The sequence below is a fragment of the Patagioenas fasciata genome, chromosome 8 (assembly GCF_037038585.1).
Source record: "Patagioenas fasciata isolate bPatFas1 chromosome 8, bPatFas1.hap1, whole genome shotgun sequence".
In the NCBI taxonomy this organism is placed as follows: Eukaryota; Metazoa; Chordata; class Aves; order Columbiformes; family Columbidae; genus Patagioenas; species Patagioenas fasciata.
Window position 1 is genome coordinate 7,325,763 of NC_092527.1, and position 18,582 is coordinate 7,344,344.

General features: G+C 42.9%; 1 protein-coding gene and 2 long non-coding RNA genes across 6 annotated transcripts in view; 1 reads left to right on the forward strand and 2 right to left on the reverse strand.

Moving 5' to 3' along the window:
• P4HA1 (prolyl 4-hydroxylase subunit alpha 1) overlaps nt 1-18,483 on the forward strand; it is a 32,804-nt gene extending 14,321 nt beyond the window's left edge. The window contains exons 6-15 of one of the 4 annotated variants that reach the window (XM_065843624.2): nt 679-918; nt 1,975-2,165; nt 2,606-2,782; nt 5,019-5,089; nt 11,369-11,468; nt 12,805-12,858; nt 14,623-14,688; nt 15,174-15,242; nt 15,858-15,954; nt 16,452-18,483. In XM_065843624.2, the coding sequence (XP_065699696.1) occupies nt 679-918; nt 1,975-2,165; nt 2,606-2,782; nt 5,019-5,089; nt 11,369-11,468; nt 12,805-12,858; nt 14,623-14,688; nt 15,174-15,242; nt 15,858-15,954; nt 16,452-16,522 (1,136 nt within the window). In that variant the 3' untranslated portion in view covers nt 16,523-18,483. The other 3 variants (XM_065843622.2, XM_065843626.2, XM_065843625.2) reach the window with 3 other exon arrangements.
• On the reverse strand, nt 7,925-15,770 carry LOC139828535 (uncharacterized). The gene is made up of 3 exons (XR_011740226.1): nt 15,150-15,770; nt 9,844-12,626; nt 7,925-8,040 (listed from the first exon to the last, which is right to left on the reverse strand). It is a non-coding gene; the product is annotated as an uncharacterized lncRNA (long non-coding RNA).
• On the reverse strand, nt 15,777-16,544 carry LOC136104560 (uncharacterized). The gene is made up of 2 exons (XR_010651779.2): nt 16,416-16,544; nt 15,777-16,041 (listed from the first exon to the last, which is right to left on the reverse strand). It is a non-coding gene; the product is annotated as an uncharacterized lncRNA (long non-coding RNA).
• Nucleotides 18,484-18,582: the final 99 nt, after the last annotated feature.

The following is an 18,582-nucleotide window of genomic DNA, read 5'->3' on the forward strand; positions in this document are numbered from 1 at the left end:
GTTTTCATTTTTTATTTTTATTTTTATTTTAATGTTTTCATTTTCTTTTTTATTTCTTTAAATTTTCATTTTTAATTTTCATTTTATTTTTTTAAATTTTCATTTTCATTTTTATTTTATTTTTATTTTAATTTTTTATTTTTTAACCTTTTAAATTTTTAAAATTTTTTCATTTTCTTTTATTTTTAATTTTAATTTCATTTTCATTCATTTTTATTTTTTCATTTTTTAAATTTTTATTTTTATTTTCAATTTTTAATTTTTAAATTAAATTTTAATTAATTAATTTTATTTTAATTTTTTAATTTTTGTTTTCATTTTTATTTCCATTGTTATTTTTTATTTTTATTTCATTTTCTTTTTAATTTTTTAAATTTTCATTTTAATTTAATTTTATTTTTAATTTTCCTTTTTACTGTACAGTGCTGGTGCAGACATTTAGGTAGTTGCTGGTATTCTGGCAATGCAAACCTCATCTAACTGCCCACGTGTTCTGCTGAGGATTCATGGGCTTCAGATGCTTGACCAGCGCCGTGAACAAGCAGCCCCCGCAGAACAGAGGTGTTGCAGTACAGAAATAACTGTGTTGTGAAGAACAAGAAATACCTGAATGTTCTTCTGGAGACTTGTCTGGAATTCTGGGTAAATTCTGTTTGGTTTGATTTGTTTTAAATTCAGGTGTGAAGCACAAATCCTTTTTAACGGCTGAAGATTGCTTTGAGCTGGGAAAGATCGCCTACACTGAAGCCGACTACTACCACACCGAGCTCTGGATGGAGCAAGCTCTGAAACAGCTGGATGAGGGAGAAGTGTCTTCTGCAGATAAAGTCTACATCCTGGACTACCTGAGCTACGCTGTGTATCAGCAGGGGGACCTGGCCAAAGCCATGGCGCTCACCAAGCGCCTGCTGGAGCTGGGTATGTGACATGACAGGGGCTGGCTCGCCGTTCCATTTGCAGCGAGGAGTGCGGGGTCGTGGTGTTCTCACTTGTCTGTGGGTTCCTGCTGATGTCACCATTAACTTCTTGATGTGTAGTTTTCAGTAAAATGAGATTTGTATTTCCATAAGTCATATTTTGCTACCACATTTTTAGATGGACAGTCTCAACTATCACATCAGAAACTGTCACGGTTAAGGGTTGCTCCTTCCTATTGAAATATTTTCTGCTTCCTGCCACTGTCGCATTCTAACTGCTTACCTGTCTTAGTCATTACTGCCTGAAATTTGTTCTCTTACCATATCTTACTTTCCTGTGTTGAGATTATTCTCCTTAGGCACAGGCAAGTACACAGTTAATGAAATTGAAACTAAATTGGTGATACCAAAATTTAAACGCAAATTAAGCATGCTTGAGATGAAAAACTTGAAAAAAGAGAAATACAGAAGGCAATACAAGGAGCTAAGATTCTGCTTTATGAGATGCAAAAAATGTTTATGCTTCTGTAAATATTCTACTGACTGACTTGGGAAGTTCATAACTAAACCTATGATAGCAAAGCCTAGTGAGAACCACTTATGAACTGAAGCTAATTCTGTAAGTTTAGTGATTGTTAAAAGCTTTGTCACCAGAAATCTTAATTCCTATCAGGGAAGTTTTTAAAACCAGTCATGCTGGAATGGCCAAACTCTTTTGCTTAGCTCCCGGACCCCTGTGCGTAGCGAGGATCCTGGCCTTGCGGTGAGCGGTTTCTTGACCGTGAGTAAGGTGAGCTTAACTCTGGAAGCTCATCATGTATTTTCCTGCAGATGAGTAAGGACACTTGCGAGCTGCAGCCCAGCATCGCTTCCAGCTTAGCTTGGGGTTATAACTATCCTGTGAATCCTGTCCAACCAGAGTACATGTTTCAGATTTCTGTCTGAGAAGCAGTTGTGTGCATCTGTTTTCTTTTCCTTTCTGTAAATAGCCTCTTCTGGATCTACTTCACAAGTTGGAAACTGGCCAGTGATAATTTGTCTGCTTCTTTGTCAATAGATCCTGAACATCAAAGAGCAAATGGGAACATGAAATATTTTGAATATATCATGGCTAAAGAAAAAGAAGCAAATAAGTCCAGCATGGATTCAGAAGACCAGGTGGAGAAGGAAACTGAGGTTAAGAAAAAGGATTACCTGCCCGAGAGAAGGAAGTACGAAATGCTGTGCCGTGGGGAGGGTCTCAAAATGGTAAAGTGGAGTAGACTGTTTTCAAATGTATGAAACCGTGACAAAACAATGTCAAGAATTTGTATGTGTTGTGAAAGCAAGGAAGTCATTAGAGCAGTTGGCTGTGTGTGGAACTGAGGATTAGTGTGTTGGATTTCCTCCCTCTTTCGTTCTGTCCAGCAGACAAAAAGTAATGCTGCTGCAGGCACTGCTGGCTGACTTGGACGCACTACATAATTGTAGTTATTGAATAAGGATGCTGAAAGTCTAGGTTTATACACAATCGAGTGACTCTGTTTCTTTAAGTGATGAAGTTATTTTTATTGTAATAGGACTACGTAAAGTGCTACTTGTTGCAGTGCTGCAGAGTAACATTAATGTTCTCAGGACATCTGTTTCTTTAGAGATACTAACGTCATATAGAAATGATCTGATTATCTCTTGCTCCACCTTGCTTCCAGACTCCTCGGAGACAAAAAAGACTCTTCTGCCGCTACTACGACGGAAACAGGAATCCGAGATACATCCTGGGCCCTGTCAAACAGGAAGATGAGTGGGACAAACCTCGAATCGTTCGCTTCCTTGACATCATCTCCGATGAAGAGATCGAAACTGTGAAAGAGCTGGCAAAGCCAAGGGTAAATGCCTTACACTTGTCTTCTGGAATCTTAAATTCCACGTATAGTTTTCTGTATGAACGTGTGTGATTCTGTCTCCTCTTGAGTGCAGAAGTGTGTGCAGCGCACTCATGATGCTTTTCTCACCTTGTAGCTCCTGGTGATGCACTCTTCAAAGGAGACAGTGGGGAAGCTGGAAATTGTGTGTAATTAGGGAGCCAGGCAGCAGCGGTGCAGGACTGTCAGACTCCTCTGTCATCTGGTTTTTGTTTGGTTTTCTAGTTTAAGTCTGTATTTGCCAAAGTTGTGACATGGAGAGGAGTGCCAGCCATTCCTCTGGTCCTGGAATTATTGTATAGATAAGAATGAATGGTTGCTTTCTCCACCAAGTATAAAACTGACTTCTGTCTCCCAGGCTTTGAAGTTACCTGCAGATGAAAGAGCTTTAACAAGGGAATACTTTATTTGTTTGTAGTCTAAACAGCTTTTTGTCTAGAGAGAGCTGAGCAAATGGAGAGAGGGGGATAAATGCATTAAGTATAGGACAAACTGTGAGCTTGGTCTGCAGTGAAGCAGACCAGCGGAGGGTCATACACGCGCACATGGAGGACAAGGCTGTCCTTGCCATGGCACTGAGTACTAGGTAGCCTGAAGGTGATTTTAAAGCTCCCTAAAGGCTGATGTCTTGTATTTTTGAGGTAACATTCTGAACTGTAAGCAAGTACAAGCAGTTCTCTTATCTGTAAAACATCTCTTCCTGCTCTCGTGTCAGGCAGCCTTACTCTGCAGGTCTGAAAATCAGAGCCCTCGTTGGTTGGTTGTGGATAATTAAGCCCCTTTGCTGCTGCAAAAGCTCTGGCATTACATCTGTGGAATATGACTGAATCACTTTTTTATGGAGTAGAAATAGGTCTCAGCACTGAAAGTAAAAACCTGTGGATGTGGTGGTTATAACTTCTTAACTTGCTGAGATAATTGGTTTATTATAAAACATTGGCTTGTGTTTAAGACTCGGTGTTTCATAGTTCATTAACGTGGAAGCATCCCTGTGTCATTAGCGTTTCACGTATCTCCAGTGGCTGAGACCTTGCAGGGCTCAGTAATGAGCGTAGCAAGAGATTTATGTTTTGTTCTGACTGAGAGGTCACCTCGTTCTTCCTGATGTTCGGGATGTTCCCATTGCCACCTTGGAAAATGGCACTGTCTGATTTGTGCCCAGCCTTCTGCTGTGCTGGCAGGGTAAATCCTTATTATTCAGCTTTGGGACTCTCACTGGAATCCTACTTTGCGCCTTGATTCTTATACGCGTCTGCTTGGGATGAGAGAGGAGAAGCAGCATGTGAAGAGCTCCAGTATCTGTTTCTTGTTAGTAGACGTGGAGAGGCTTTGATTTACTTGGTTTATTTTAACAATAGAAAAACACTTTTTCTAATTGTCTGGGACTTCGTATACCATTTGTGCCTCTTCCAATATTCAGGCTCTGCAACTCAGCCTTTCCCAGTTATGAGTGACGGAGTGTCTGACAGGATGTGAACCAAGTTAAAAGGCGCACGGAAGGTTCTGAATCAGAGTGTTAACATCGAGGGGATAGCGTCAAGTAAATGGAGCGCAGCAGAGGCCTTGAACCAAGAGCTCTTACTCTGTGTAACTGAGGAGTACAGTGTGAACGTGCCCATGGACTAAGCAATTAGTTTGTGTTGATAGTCAGTGTTAAAGGAGTCTGTGCTGCTTTTGGGTATAGAAAGAATCAAAAAGGTAGGGTTTTACTCTTGTTTCGCTTATACAAGATCACAGAGCTGCCTGGATTCAATTTAACTGCAAAACTCCTCTTACATATGCAGGACAGAGTGCTAACAAAGGACCAATTGTGCACATGCCACAACATTGTACCGCTTCCAGCAGTTGTCGCAATATGAAGGAAGTGAAAGCTGCTAGTTTATTCAGATGACTGTTCCTCTTTGCTACAGAAATGGCAACATTGCTTCCTGCAAAACTTGATCTTCTCTAACACTCTCTTTAAAAAGATAAATCAAAAATCCCTAAAAAACCTCTTTTAGTAAATTTGGAGACCCTCTCCTTCCCTCTCACTGCTTTATGAATTTCCAGACCCTCCGTAAAGGAAAATCCACTGTAAAAGGTGACCGGGTGGCTTGCGTGGCGGCTTGCGTGACATTTCCCCTTAGGCTTCTGAATGGTCGGATTGCTGTGATGCGAGATGTGCTTTGTAATGCAACTATTCTGATGGTTCGCTTCACAGCTGAGGCGAGCCACCATTTCAAACCCCATAACGGGAGCCTTGGAGACGGCACATTACAGAATTAGCAAAAGGTAAGAGAGCTCTATGCCAGATGTTTTGGGCCTGTAATGAGCGTGTACGTTCCGCTCATTACGGGGAAAAAAGAGGTGGTCCAAAAAGACAACTTGGCTTTGTAGTCCACCACTTTATTACATGCAGATCTGTAACAGGCTGTTACTGCTGAGTTTCTCAGTCTTTTCCTTCAGCGAGAAGTTCTGGGGATGTATTTTGTTTTCTTTTTCTTGTTTTTTGGTCGCTTTCTCTGTGTGTGTTCTCAAAATAGTGATCTGTACAAGCAGCAAGTCTCTACGTGTGGTGTAAAAATTACACGATGCTAGAAAACATTCAGTAGAATCGAGATTTAAAATATTTCCTTTCCCTTGCTCTTCTCACCAACCAAAAATTGTCCTCCCTTTCCTTGTAAAATGTAGCAGAGCAGCTGAAGCGCCTTTACACGTGTAAGAGAAGCTTTAAGTTGTTTCCGTGCGTGTCAGCCGGAGTGGTGTGCAAAACGGACTTTCGTTAGTCACACAGCATTTAATTGGCTGAGATAATTCCCCCTCTCCTGTCTGGGCTCTTCTACTGACACAAATCTGGTAGAACACAAGCTCATTTTCACTGCCTCCTGGTTCTTTCCAGCTTGTCTATGAAGTCTTGAATTTAGCCGATGTTTTCCAAAATTGGCTGTCTCTAAAAGCAACCCCCTGCCCGCCCCCCTGATGTCAGTAGTGATGATTAAAGACGGGCTGCGCGTTCCACGTGCGCTAAGCCAGAATTCTGAAAGGACTTAACTTCTGGGTGAAGGGGAATCGTCTGTGAAACTCAGCATTGTAAATTATTTGCAGGAAGTCTCTAATTTAAAACAAAAAAAAAGAAAAAGGAGGAAAAAAGTGAAAGGACAATCCAACCAAATTTTTCCAACCAATTTGTTTTGATTTGGACGTGGCAGCTACAGCTTCTGTTGCCCTTCTAATATTGCTAATTGAAGAGCATTGCATACCATCCAGACCAATCGGAACCCTTTCAAACACCTGTGGCTTGGCGCAAAAGCGGCCTACGAGGTGGGTAAGCCTTGTCCTTTCTCTTTTTGTAGCTGAGCCGTGCTACTGTTCATGACCCTGAGACTGGGAAACTGACCACAGCACATTACAGAGTCTCTAAGAGGTAAGGGGACGTCTGCCAAAGGGACACCCAGGCTGAGGAAATCTGTCCTGAGGCTGCACCGCTTCATCTCTAAACTGGGGGCAAAGAAGGGGTTTTGCGTAACTTTTCTGTTCTTAGTCTGGCTTTAGAAGAAAGAGAATGGCCTAAAGCAAATGTGGCTGGCGTCTAACAAAGCGAGCGTCCTGGTGGAACAGAGAATAGCTCTAGATGTTAGGGGTGGCCACGATGGACGGTCGTTCTGCTTGGCATGGCTTGTGTGGCGTGACTAATGTACTAAAACATGGGGCTCTGCAGCTGAGCTTCGGTGTCGGTGCTTGCGCTTAAAACCGATGGGCTGCTGCCGTTCGTGTGTGTAGTGCAAATTAAAGCTAACCGATAATTTTTAAGAGTTTCCTTGCTTAAATGATTGAAAGTAAGTGCTGCTTTAATAGAAAACTAGTGTTCTTTCAGCTTCTTTGAAGAAATAAACCCTGAGATTAGAATGGCTAGTGGCCTAAGGGGTTTTATTTAGCTATGAATTTCTTTAAAAAGATAAAAGTGTTTCAAAATGCTGTATCACAAGAAGTTGATTGATTCAAAAATTATTATAACTAATGGGAACTAGAAAACCGTTGTAGCTGAAGTCTGGTCCTTAAAGCCATGTTTGCCACAAGTAGTGGCAAGTTGAAAACACTTATTTTTGTGCATTGAGAACTGCCTCGCACCTTCAGCAGCACCATCAGAGCGCTCCTTTGGAATTGTTCCATGAGCTCCTACACGTTTGTGCCTTAAAACCCCCTCCAGAGGCCCCCCCAGAACGACTTCAGCAACATACGTCTTCCTCTTTGACACGTGTTGCATCTAACTTTTAGGTTTTGTTTTTAATTTCAAAGTCTGTCCATGTCTTATCTTGGTTATCGGTGACTGGGTGTTTTAAAGAAAGCGTTTGCTGAGTCTCAGGGTTTGTCCTCTGTGATGCAGACCCATTTGGGGCATTAATTGAAGAAACTGATTAATCCATTTGAACACAGCCTCATAGTTTCTGTCAAACTTGATGGCCTAATAATAGGAACTGGAGAAGGTAACCAGATCACTAATTGAAATAAAGATGCATAATTGGCCCCTATTCAGATGATCCTTAGTAAAAGGACTTAGATTTATTCAGAGTTTTGATTTTCCATTAGTGGGAAGTGTTATGTCTTGAGACTCTTGCAGGTGTCACAGTCAGAAAAAACATCACTAGACACCACCCATCACTAGAAGCCGATTCCCCCGTGAGCGTATGCAGCCAGGCCCTGTTTGCCCTCACCTTGGTACTGGCTTTGTGACACGACTAAATATTTCTTCTAGGGTTTTAATCTGGAATTAGCCATGCACTGGTTTAGGTTTGGTGCTCGAGAAGGTGGCACCCTGGGATGGACTTCCAGCATATCTAAGGAACTCACAGAATGAAATCACATTTTACTGAGCTGAGTTTTTTTAATTCCTTATCTCATAAATGAAATTGGAATTGCAAAGAAACCAACACATTGCAAAGATGATTTTGGAGGCTGGGAACAGACTTGAGGATGGAGGAAGACTTCCCTTCTTGTGCTTCCCCTTGCCTTTGCATTCCTCCATGTGCAGATTAGTGAGGATGTATATATTTTAAAAGAGAATTTGACATCTAAAAACTATAGTAGGAGCCAAGAGCTTCCCCCAAAGCCCCCAAGCCAGACTGCTTTAGAAGGATCACGTTATTAATGCTGGATCACCAAACTTCTCTTGCAGAACCTCTGCTAGAAAGATCTTTTCCTTAGAGCTGCTTGAGCTGGTTTGGATTCCAGATGAATCACGACTCCTGAAAACCAAAAAAATGCTCGCTTTAGTTCTTTACTAGCTGACTGCTCTCCTCTTTCCAACATTCTTTCCTAGCAAGCGCTCTTCTCAGTTACCGCATTCCTCTCGCTGAGAGGGCTACTGTTGGCTGCGCGGTATGTGGCAGGGCGGAAGGGGCACCATGCCAGCGCGGACCCGGCCCGGCCGCTCTGCCTCTGCTCTGAAAGCAGCTTGTTTGGCTCCCTCCTCCCAGCCGCCAGTCGGAGCTTGTAGTGTATGATGTTAAAGTTTCCACTTCAGAAATACCAGTCTGGGATTTTATTCACTCCCTGTTGCATCTCTACTAAGAGTTTTTACGTACTAAGTACATTCTAGAAAGTTTTTAAACAGAAGTGACAGTATTGTGTGTGACCGTTATAAAAGCAGCATTGAAATGCTGTGGTGCGGTGCTGGTGTAGCTGTGACTAAGGACGTGGTATCAGACGAACTTTTGGGCACACCAGCCCATGTAAATCTGGACAGTTGTCTGTTTATTTTTCCTGATACCTCTTAGTCTAAAATTATTTCTGCATATAAGTTTTATGCTAAAAAATTATCTCTTAATAGGATACCTGATAGTATCATAAGTGGGAGAAGTCAATGTAATTACTGCTGGCTGTTTCTAATGGATATAAAAGCTGATAAAAAGCCAGGTCCTGGTGTGGGGAAGAAGAAGAAATCCCGCTATGTGAATTCAGCACTGATGAAATCCTTTCAGTTGCTGTAACATAACAGCTTAGTGCATGGGTGTCTTTTTACAAAGCCGCGTGGGACACCAAAATGCTTTGCTTTGTAGTCTGGGAATTTTGGCTTCTGGAATGATCAAATCCAGAATGCTTTGCATGCAAGTTAACTTGTCGGGTGAGCAACTTAATTTAACAAATTGAACAAAAGTCTAGTGAAGAGTAGAACCTTGTGTGCATTTATTGAATTGTGCTGAGCCTTGGACTTGGAAGAAAAAAGTTCGCTGAGTGCAGTTTAAGGCTGTTAATTCTGCATAATATATATGCCACGGGTGAGGGAGATTTTGGTGTGTTTTGGGGTTTATTTTTGATAGACCAAGACGGCTGGGCACCCAGCACAGGGTTCTGTGGGCCCTCCCGAGCCCTCTGCTCCCACAGATTGTGTGATGTGACAGGGTTAAATCTTAAACCCCACTTAACTCTTGACACAGAACTGGTCAGAACTACAGGCCTCCCCCTCAGTTTTGCTCAGCACTGACACTTGAAATATGGTTTCCGTTCCTCCACCTTTTATAGACTATTTTTAAAATACATCTAATACGTAGTGAAAGGGTTTGGATTGCTTGGGAGCATTACCTGTTCAACATGGCTGTGGAGCATGTGGCTGCAGAGCTGCTTTTTTGGGGGGGAAAGGGGAAAATGCTTCATAATAAGTAGTCTCCTATCACTTTAAATCAAAGAAGGTTGCATTGTAACACTTCCTTATACTAACAGCGTTCAGAAGTGGGTAAATCTGTGTATGTGTTCGTGCAAGTCTGTCTTGAGAAATCCCGTTTCTTTTATCTATAGCTCATTTGTCATTTAAAACCCAAAAATGCTCATAGAGATTCTGTAACCTGTGTCAGTGCCTTGTGTCATGTCTCATGCTACTGTTCCTCCCACGCTAAGTGTTTTGGGGTGCATTTTTTGTTTGTGTGGGGGTGTTGTGTTGTTGTTTGTGTTTTTCTATTTGTTTTTAATACAATTTTTATATGAAAGAAAACAAGCTTAATTTAGTATAGATGTGAACATTCATTTGAGTAGCGAGATTATTATGTACTTGCCAGCGAGACTCTGGGCATTTTGTCCGACGGTCTTATAAGAGCAGCAGGAACCACTGATGAGCCCAAAAGGCTGAGTCAGAGGCCGGGAAGAAAAAGTAGAACTGGCTGTGTCCGTTTTCCTGCAAAAAAGGGGCAAAATCATCAATATTCGCATCCATATTCGCCACTAGTAGGGGAGTGCCAAGGTAAACAGAGAAGAGGCCCAGGCAGGTGGTGAGTGTGTCAACAGAGGGAAGAGGAGTAGGGGAAATGAAGGTGAGCACATAATCATTAGGTGAGCAGATGAGTGGTTAAAAAGAAAAAAAAAAAAAAGGCAAAAAAAAAAAGCCAGTGAGTAGATGAAATTGAGATTTTTTTTTTTTTTTTTTCAAAATAACAAAATGTTTATCTTGTAAAGAGGTGAAAACCGCGTGTTTGTTTCCATGTACAAAAGGAGGTGTGTTTGTGAGTGTCCCGTGGGGATGCGCTTGTGCCCTTCTCTGCAAACACTGGGGCTGTGGCTGCTCCTGACGGCACCGCCTGCCCGGAGCCACATGGCGCTTCCGACTGCGAGAAAGAACCGCTCAGAGCAGAGAGGGCTGCAGGCGGCAGCTCTCCCGTACAACTGCTGCTCCACCTGCTCACACCTTCCTCTGCCAACCAGTTTGCCGGTTATTTTAAATGCAATGCTTCTAACTGTAGAGTCCTGATTGACCGCAGAAGGCAGACATGTTTAAGATGTCTTTGCAGCTGTGAGCTTGACTTTTGACATTTATATTTAAAAGAAAAGGTTGGTTGTGGGGTATTTTTTTTGTTTGTTTTTTTCATTTTTCATTTTGTTTGGTTTTGTTTGTTTGTTTGGGTTTTTTAACTTTTCCTTAAGTTTCTTTGTGTACCTGAAACATCTGCTAAATACCAAATTTGGTTTTGTAATAGGCTGTTTTGGTAGAAATCGTTCAACAGGGGAAGATTGCTAAAGAGTTTGATGCGTTACTGAAGTGTTTTCAGAGTGATTTTTTAGTACCATGGCACAGGTAAGTAAGGGGAAGGGACAGATCCAGCACGGTCGCCCGTCAGTGCGGGACATGGTTCAGCTGAGTTACCATCACACAGGCTCTGCAGATGCTAAATGAAGTAACTCACCTGTTCCTTTCCCAAGTGCTGCTTCAAAATGCATCAAATGCAGGGTTTAAATTAGCTTTTTGGAATGGTAGGAGCAGAATTGGTTTGTGCCTGTTCTAGAAGACAGCTTGAAGCAGATTTCACTCTTCAGAATGTTTTCTTCAGTCTCGTGGTAGGTCAGTTATGGGAATGAGGGCCCTTAGTTTCAGAGCTCCCTTAAGCCAGTGCTCTAAGTGTCCTTTCTAGAGAACAGGCTTATTAAATGCAGGCCTTTGTAGTGTCCTGGAAATACTTCTGATCATCCTACCAAATTCTTGAAAAGTATGGAAAAAAAAGTCATCTCCAATAGGAAGTAATTCAAAATGTTGCATTTGTACAGCTAGCTCACTGCCTTCTTTTATTAATATGTTTGTTTTCCACTTAGTGCTTGGCTGTCGGGATACGAAAGCCCTGTGGTGTCTCGCATTAACACGAGGATACAGGACCTAACGGGACTCGATGTGTCCACTGCAGAGGAACTCCAGGTAACTGTCAGGACAGTTCTGGTGGTGGCTCTGGCCTCGTGTGCAGCACCACGCTCACCGGCTGCTGGTTTTGAGGTGGCCCCAGGGGCAACTAATTTGGTGGCTGTTTTATTCCAGACTATTAGGAGAATGAGTGGGGTTTTTTAACAGGGAGGAAAAAACAAAGTTGTCTTTGCAGAGAAATAACTGAAACTCCTGCTGTTTGTTGAAGTGGATGCCTTGAATCCATTTTATTTATACTAATAGGACTTGGGTTCATTGCTGCAGGGTGAACCTTTGCTGCTGCGGTACTTAGTGAAAAGTTTTGCTTGACTGATACTTGACATGGGAGAGAAGGGCGGTTTAGATTTGCCATCAGTGTGTCTGGTGTCGCCATAGTGCAGGAAGGGCTGACGGTACCTGTATCAGGTTAATTTTATTTTAGAAGGACTTATTAATTTGCTTGAGGCTTTTAAATGAACAGCCATGTCACTGATTCTGAGAAAGTGTTAGTACCTAGAAAGCAGGACGCCTTGAAAAGTGTTCCTGAGAGAGGTTGTGCTTCTCTGCTGCTGCAGCAAGACTCCTGGTGATAAAAGCCCAAGCATCTGCTTGAAAATTGAGGTCATGATTACATAGAAGAGATGAAGAAAAATCAATCAGCAGAAAGAGCAGCAGAAAGGGCAGCAGATCCTCTTTATTGACATAGAGATCAAAAAGTGATTTAAACTTGAATGATATTAAAACGCCATGACCTATTTTGAAGAGAATATAGCCTGTAAGGCTTCTATAGAGGGAAAATGTTTTTCTCCCCTGGGGAAGCGGCAGATTCCTGGTGCAGAGTACGCTGTGCCAGTCTCAGATGTGCTGCTGCTCTTGCAGCCAAACCTCGTGGGACTCCTCAGGAGTTTCACAAGTGTTGTGCTCAGGCTCTGTGACCTGCAGGTCGTTAGATCAGACAGCAGCAGGCACTCAGAAATGGGGGAATGTTTTTACCTGTTCAGCCGGGGGCAGACAGAGGAGCTTTCTGGGAGATCTGCCCTTGGGGAAAGGAAGGTTCAGCTGTGGCTTTGCTGGGAGCTGGTGTCCAGTTGAGAATTGCAGAGGCAGGTGGAAGGGCTGAGAGCCTAAAGCTCAGCGTCAGGTTCTGGCTCTGAATCCGGGTGAAATCAGAGCGACCTGTGAATAAACCCGGTAGGACTTTGCTGCATTCAGTGCGGTTTAGCAGGCAGAGACTTGTAGATTCCTATAGCTTGATTTTAAAACTTCATCTATCAACAGGTTGTAGATGGTGGTCAAATTCTTGTCTGGACAAAATACTGCTTTACTAGATGTTGTGCTTCTCCTTTCACTGTAGGTAGCCAACTACGGAGTAGGAGGCCAGTATGAGCCTCATTTTGATTTTGGAAGGGTAAGTCCTGTTTTCTCTCTCCACCTCTTTCTTCTTCACAAGCACTATGTTTCTCTTTTTCAGGTGGCAAATTATGGAGTGGGAGGACAGTATGAACCCCACTTTGACTTTGCACGGGCAAGTAAAGAGATGGAGGAGAGATAGTCACCTGGTGAAGCCTGGGCCTCTTGGCTGTGGCACAGTGTTTATTCTTTAATGTGTATTAAATTTTGTAGCTCTTCAACTTCTCTAATCCCTGGTAGTGGAGAAAGCCCTCTAAACCACCAGCTGAACTGATTCATGTTTAAGCATTACAAGGCTTTTCTTCAAAAACAGAATTTAAAAGGAGTTATTCAAAGGACATGACTGATCATTCTTAACAGAGCAAAAGTGCATTAACTTGATTGTAAATCTGAGGGAAACGTTCAGAAATATTCTAGCTGGCCAGGGCACTGGCCTCGTAGAGCCATTTTTGTTTCAAATCACCGAAGGACAGACAGCTGAACTGAATAAAAATGTGGTGTATATCTTGTTCTCCTGGCGTGTGCAGAAGGTGACGGTGGCATCAGCTGCCGTGCATCCCTGCAGGTCCCACAGCCGTGTCTGCAGCGCAGAACGTGGCTCTAAGACAAACTCAGCTGCACAGTGAGAGCTTAATGCCCTCTTCTGTGAGAAAGGCTGCGTAGGGAAAGTCGCAGGGCAGCTTACTGTGTAGGCCTGCGATGCAGAGAGAGAACTTCCGTCCCCAGAGCCCAGACACAGGTGTCTTGCGTGCTGGTGAAGAAGTTTTGAAGATGTAAGTGCTCTCTTACTGTAGTTTACATGCTAATTGCCAGTGCAGGCCTGAAACTGGAGAGAGCCTACCAAGGTCTTTTCATCTAACCACCCTTTTTTTTCCTTTATTTTGATTTAAATTCCCAACTTATTTCTATTCCAGCTTAAATTGCAGACTGCTGGAAATAATGCCACTGAATTCAGTTGGTTATTTATTGGGCATCCTTGTGTGATTTAACACCTTCAGATTAACCTTACACTGTAAATCCAAGCCACCAACTATTAATCAGAATCTATGCTCTGTAAGCACATGCTCAAAAGCATTGTCAATGATTAATGGTTTTTGTTTGGAAATGCATGGGTTAATTTCTGGAGCAATGATTGATTGCTGAGATTTGAGCACAGGCAAATAGGGGTCACACATGGGCTGTGAGCCGTGATAAAAGTCGGTCTCATAACGCATCAAAATGGGTTTTTCTTCCTGTAAGTCAAGTGATAAAAGCCCGTTGGTTACCTCACTGGGCTCTGGGCTGGTTGGTTACCCTGGGACAAGCTCCTGCGCTTGGTTCCTTCCCTCCTCCCAGCTGCAAGGAAAGAGCAACACAAGGGAGCAGAGGAGCAGGGACCAACCTTCCTGCTCAGAGCCTGGGGTTGAGGAGCTGCCCTTGCTGTTCCTCCTCTTGGCCAAGGACAAGAGGGGCTAAGTGAGAGTAATTCAATATAATTAAGTCTGTGGCTGTGAAGTGGATTTATATACTCATTTTCAGACAGTACAGTTGTTCTTACCCATTAGTCACTTGGGCTTATGCCTTCCCTGTCCTAGAGAATTTTAAAATGCCTGGTTTATTTAAATTAATAGATACAGTCATTGCATTCTCCCTTCATTCCAAATAGAGGGACTGAATTAATTTTCCTGCATGAGTTTGCTGCTGGCTCTGCAGCTGTATGTCATTGGCTCCTCTCAATCAGCAAAATTAAATGCTTATTAAATCTGCTTGCTTTTATTCACAGAAAGATGAGCCAGATGCTTTTAAGGAATTGGGAACAGGCAACAGAATCGCTACTTGGTTGTTTTATGTAAGTGATATATTCCTGTCATGTGCTAGCGCCAAAAATATCTATCACTGCATATTCTATTCTGTTGAATGTTTTCACTACATTTTTTTTACTGAAGTGACTTGCAAATGAAGGCAGCCACTAACTTAGCAATAACACACACCGGGTCTCTTCTTACCTGTAAAGTAATGGTTCTTCATGTGTTCTTAAGGAGGATTTGTTCCTCAAAGGTATCATCAGCTTAGATTATTTGCCTGTCTGTTCATTTTTATATTGTGTAAGACTTCATAGCGTGCTCATTGCCAAAACACTTGAGTGTGTAACACTCAGGGACAAGGCCGGCTGCGGCACTTTGAACACCATGGGAGGGTTTTCGTTGAAGGCTGTTAATCATGCAGCCTTTGCTTACGAATTGGAAGGTAGAAACGAAGTTGTTAAATAACCTAATTCTATTTTAATAAAATGTGACGCTTGCAGCTTACCTGTGCCTTTCCCCACCTTTCCAGATGAGCGATGTGTCAGCAGGGGGAGCTACTGTCTTTCCCGAAGTAGGAGCCAGTGTTTGGCCTAGAAAGGTGAGCAGGGTTATATCCAGTCTAAACATTTACAAATGAGTTTGTATAAGGAAGATGAGAGCAGTGGTCATGGGAGCATAGAGGTACTTACAACTGAACAGTGCCACTGGAGTGGTATTGGTGATTCCAAGGGCCTCTGACGTTCTGTGTGTTAATGCATAGTTACGTTTTGGACTTAACTGCTTCTAATGCTTAGACTGCAGAATGTTACAATGCTTCAAAACACATTTTGAAAATATGCAAATCTGTAAGTAGGTTTAGTCTTGAGGTCAGTAGGGAATTCTCCTCCAAAATCCCATGTTCCTGCTATAGTTTTTCCCTCAGAAGTGTCACATATAAGGTCTGTCTTTCCTGGCCTTTCTAAAGCTCATTGGAGTAGAATTAAATTGGTTGAGAATAATAAAAAAAATAACAACAGACAAATATAGACACACAGAATGAGCCAAAGGAGATGAATTCTTTAGGAAAAGAAATGTTAGACTACAGAAAAGAACTGTCTGTTTAAAAGGAGCATCTGAAATACAAATACACATACCTTGGCCATGTTCAGTAGGTTGGTGTGAGAGCACCTGTTGCACGGAGCACAACGCTGAGGGTTTCCACTGCGTTTTCCAGGGCACAGCTGTATTCTGGTACAACCTCTTCCCGAGCGGAGAAGGAGATTACAGCACGCGGCACGCGGCCTGCCCAGTGCTAGTGGGAAACAAATGGGGTAAGTGTCCTGCGCCTCGTCCCCGCTGCCTGTCACCACATGTCTGGGGCTCTGCTGGGGTTGGCTTCATTCGCTTTATTCCCTGTGCTTCACAGTGGAAAAAAAAAGCAGCCAGAAATGAGGTCCTACCTTATATACTTAATATCTCTCTATATATACACTATATTATCTATATTATATATAGTAGCATTATATATATTTTTATATGTATATATACACACACAAGTATAAAATACATTAATACTATATCTAATAGCATTTTTTATATATAATACTATACCTACTTTAAGTCTTTTGGCAGCTTCTAGAATGTTGTATTTATTAGACCCTCTTGTATTTATTACACCAACTTCACATTTGTCTGGGTGTATTAAAATACTTTAGAAAATGAAGATAATCCTGTGCTTAACTGAAAGCTGGCCAGTAGCATAGATTTAGCTTCAACAGAAGCATGACTTAACCTGGTGCAGTGATCCAATATATTGATGTCTTTGCAGTATCCAATAAATGGCTCCACGAGCGGGGACAGGAATTCCGAAGGCCGTGCACTTTATCAGAGTTGGAATGATGCAGACTCGTCCTTGGTCTCCTGCGAATCCAGCCTGTGTAAAATGCACACATCTCCTACAGTTTACAGTCGACTAACACTCCACTACAGGTTCAGTCTTCAGCTACACCGGTGTTTCATCTGTGGACAAAACAAACATGCTTTTAGTTCCCTTAAAATATCCCCTTAAGGTTTTATGAACAGAATATATTGAGGTCTATGAGTGTTACAGAAAAAAGAAACACAAAAAGGACAAAATACAAATCAGGGCCACAACTACGAGTGGTGTTGTGTGTGGTGTTCACTTCACCATCGCCCCTCCGATGGGCATGGGAAGAGTGTTCACTCTGCGTCCTCCCGGCCACGCTGCTCCACTGAGGGCGGGTGGTTCAATGGGAGGGTACCCGAATTAAACCCCTTCCTGCTCCTCTGTTCCCAGACATTCGACTCCTTGCTTTTCTCCAGTGCCCAACCACTGCCGTTGAGAACTGCGGGTACGGTTTGTGTTTCTTTGGGGAATGGGTTATTATTGTGTTTTTAGCCTGTTTTTCCACTTTCACAAAAGCCCTGATTTTTAAACTTGTCTCCTCAGCCTCTGTGGTCAGTTTGGCTCTTACCTTTGAAGACGTGAGCCAGCAGTTACACACGCACAGATGAGCTGCTCCCCCAGTGCTGTGTCAGACACAACAATTCCAGCCCGCCTTCCCACCAGTTTTTTCTTTAATATTTGTCCACATAAACAAATGCTGCTTTTATTCTGTCTTAGTAGCGAACTCCTACATCTGTTCCTTGGGCAGCGGGGATGGGAACATTACCTTCTTCATTAATCAAAGTAATTGTGCCTTAGGACACTGGAATTTCAAATTGGTTATGAGGTAATACATAGTCCTCCCAGGCCACTCTCCACCCTTGTCCTCCCAGTTCTCAAGGTTTTTGTGAGAAAGAGATGGCCTATTTATAATCCTCAATCCTTTTTAGATGCTTTTGATTTTGCAAAAGTTCTTTTGTGCTGTGGATGCCGAGCGCAGGGCCCCAGCAGTGACGTGCTCTTACCCACGGATGCCACAGAAGGTGCCCACTCTGGACGGTTTGGTGTCGCTCACCTTGCGGGGCTGTGCGTCGTGCCGCCTCCCCTCTCCTTAGCTGGCGCTGGCCCTCAAATCGGTGGGAAGGGGCCTTGTCCCAAGGCTCTGGTGCTGCTCACGTCGCTGCTGCTCTTCCCAGCAGCCGTTCTGATTCACGCCGCCCACGCAGAGCCGGCGGTGCTGCATGGGAGGAACTCGATGACTTTCAGGGACTGTAGTTGGTGACGAGCCATCCCCATGCTGAGATGAAGTTGAAGCCTCTGAGGGAGATGCGACTGTGGCTGCTGTAGCTGTTGACCTTTGTCCTGCTCGTCCCCAGCACAGAAGAGTTCGGCAGGGCGGGGAGAGGCCGCAGGGAGGTTTTGCTTTCCTGAGCCGGTTCTCTGCAACAGCAGGATTTTTAGCAAAATGGCTAAAATATTCCACTAGTGTGAGGACAAGAATCAGAGTGAGCTGCACCAGACTCTACCTAAACCAGTCTGATTTTTCTGAATGATGATGGTTTTACTGATTCAGGGGTCAGGCCTGAAGTCTTTACCAAGGAAAAAATTCCAATTGTAGTTAATTGGATTTTCTGCCTCAATAAAACCTTGAAAATTGAGCCAAAAGGTAATAGAAAACAACTCTTAACATGTTAGAAATACCTCTGGAACACTGAGAATGCAGTTTAAGGTACTATAGGTTGAGAAACTGCAGACTTTCAGAAGACACTTTAAAATCATTGCTGGAAAATGCGTTGTTAAATTTCTACTGAGCCTGTTAGCAATGGGACCTACCTAACTGTTTATCCTGAGCCCTGCACCTTCTCGCATTTTACCTGTGCTTTTGGCAGATGTGAAACACAGTCCAGCCAGTGCTTACGGAAACAAATAAAAAGAAAAACCAGAAGTAGCTCCACCTCATGTCTGTACTGCTCATTCATTCAGAACCGCTGCTACACCACAGCAGTATCTGATGTAGACAGATTCAGCAAAGAAAAGGCAATCAGAGCTTATT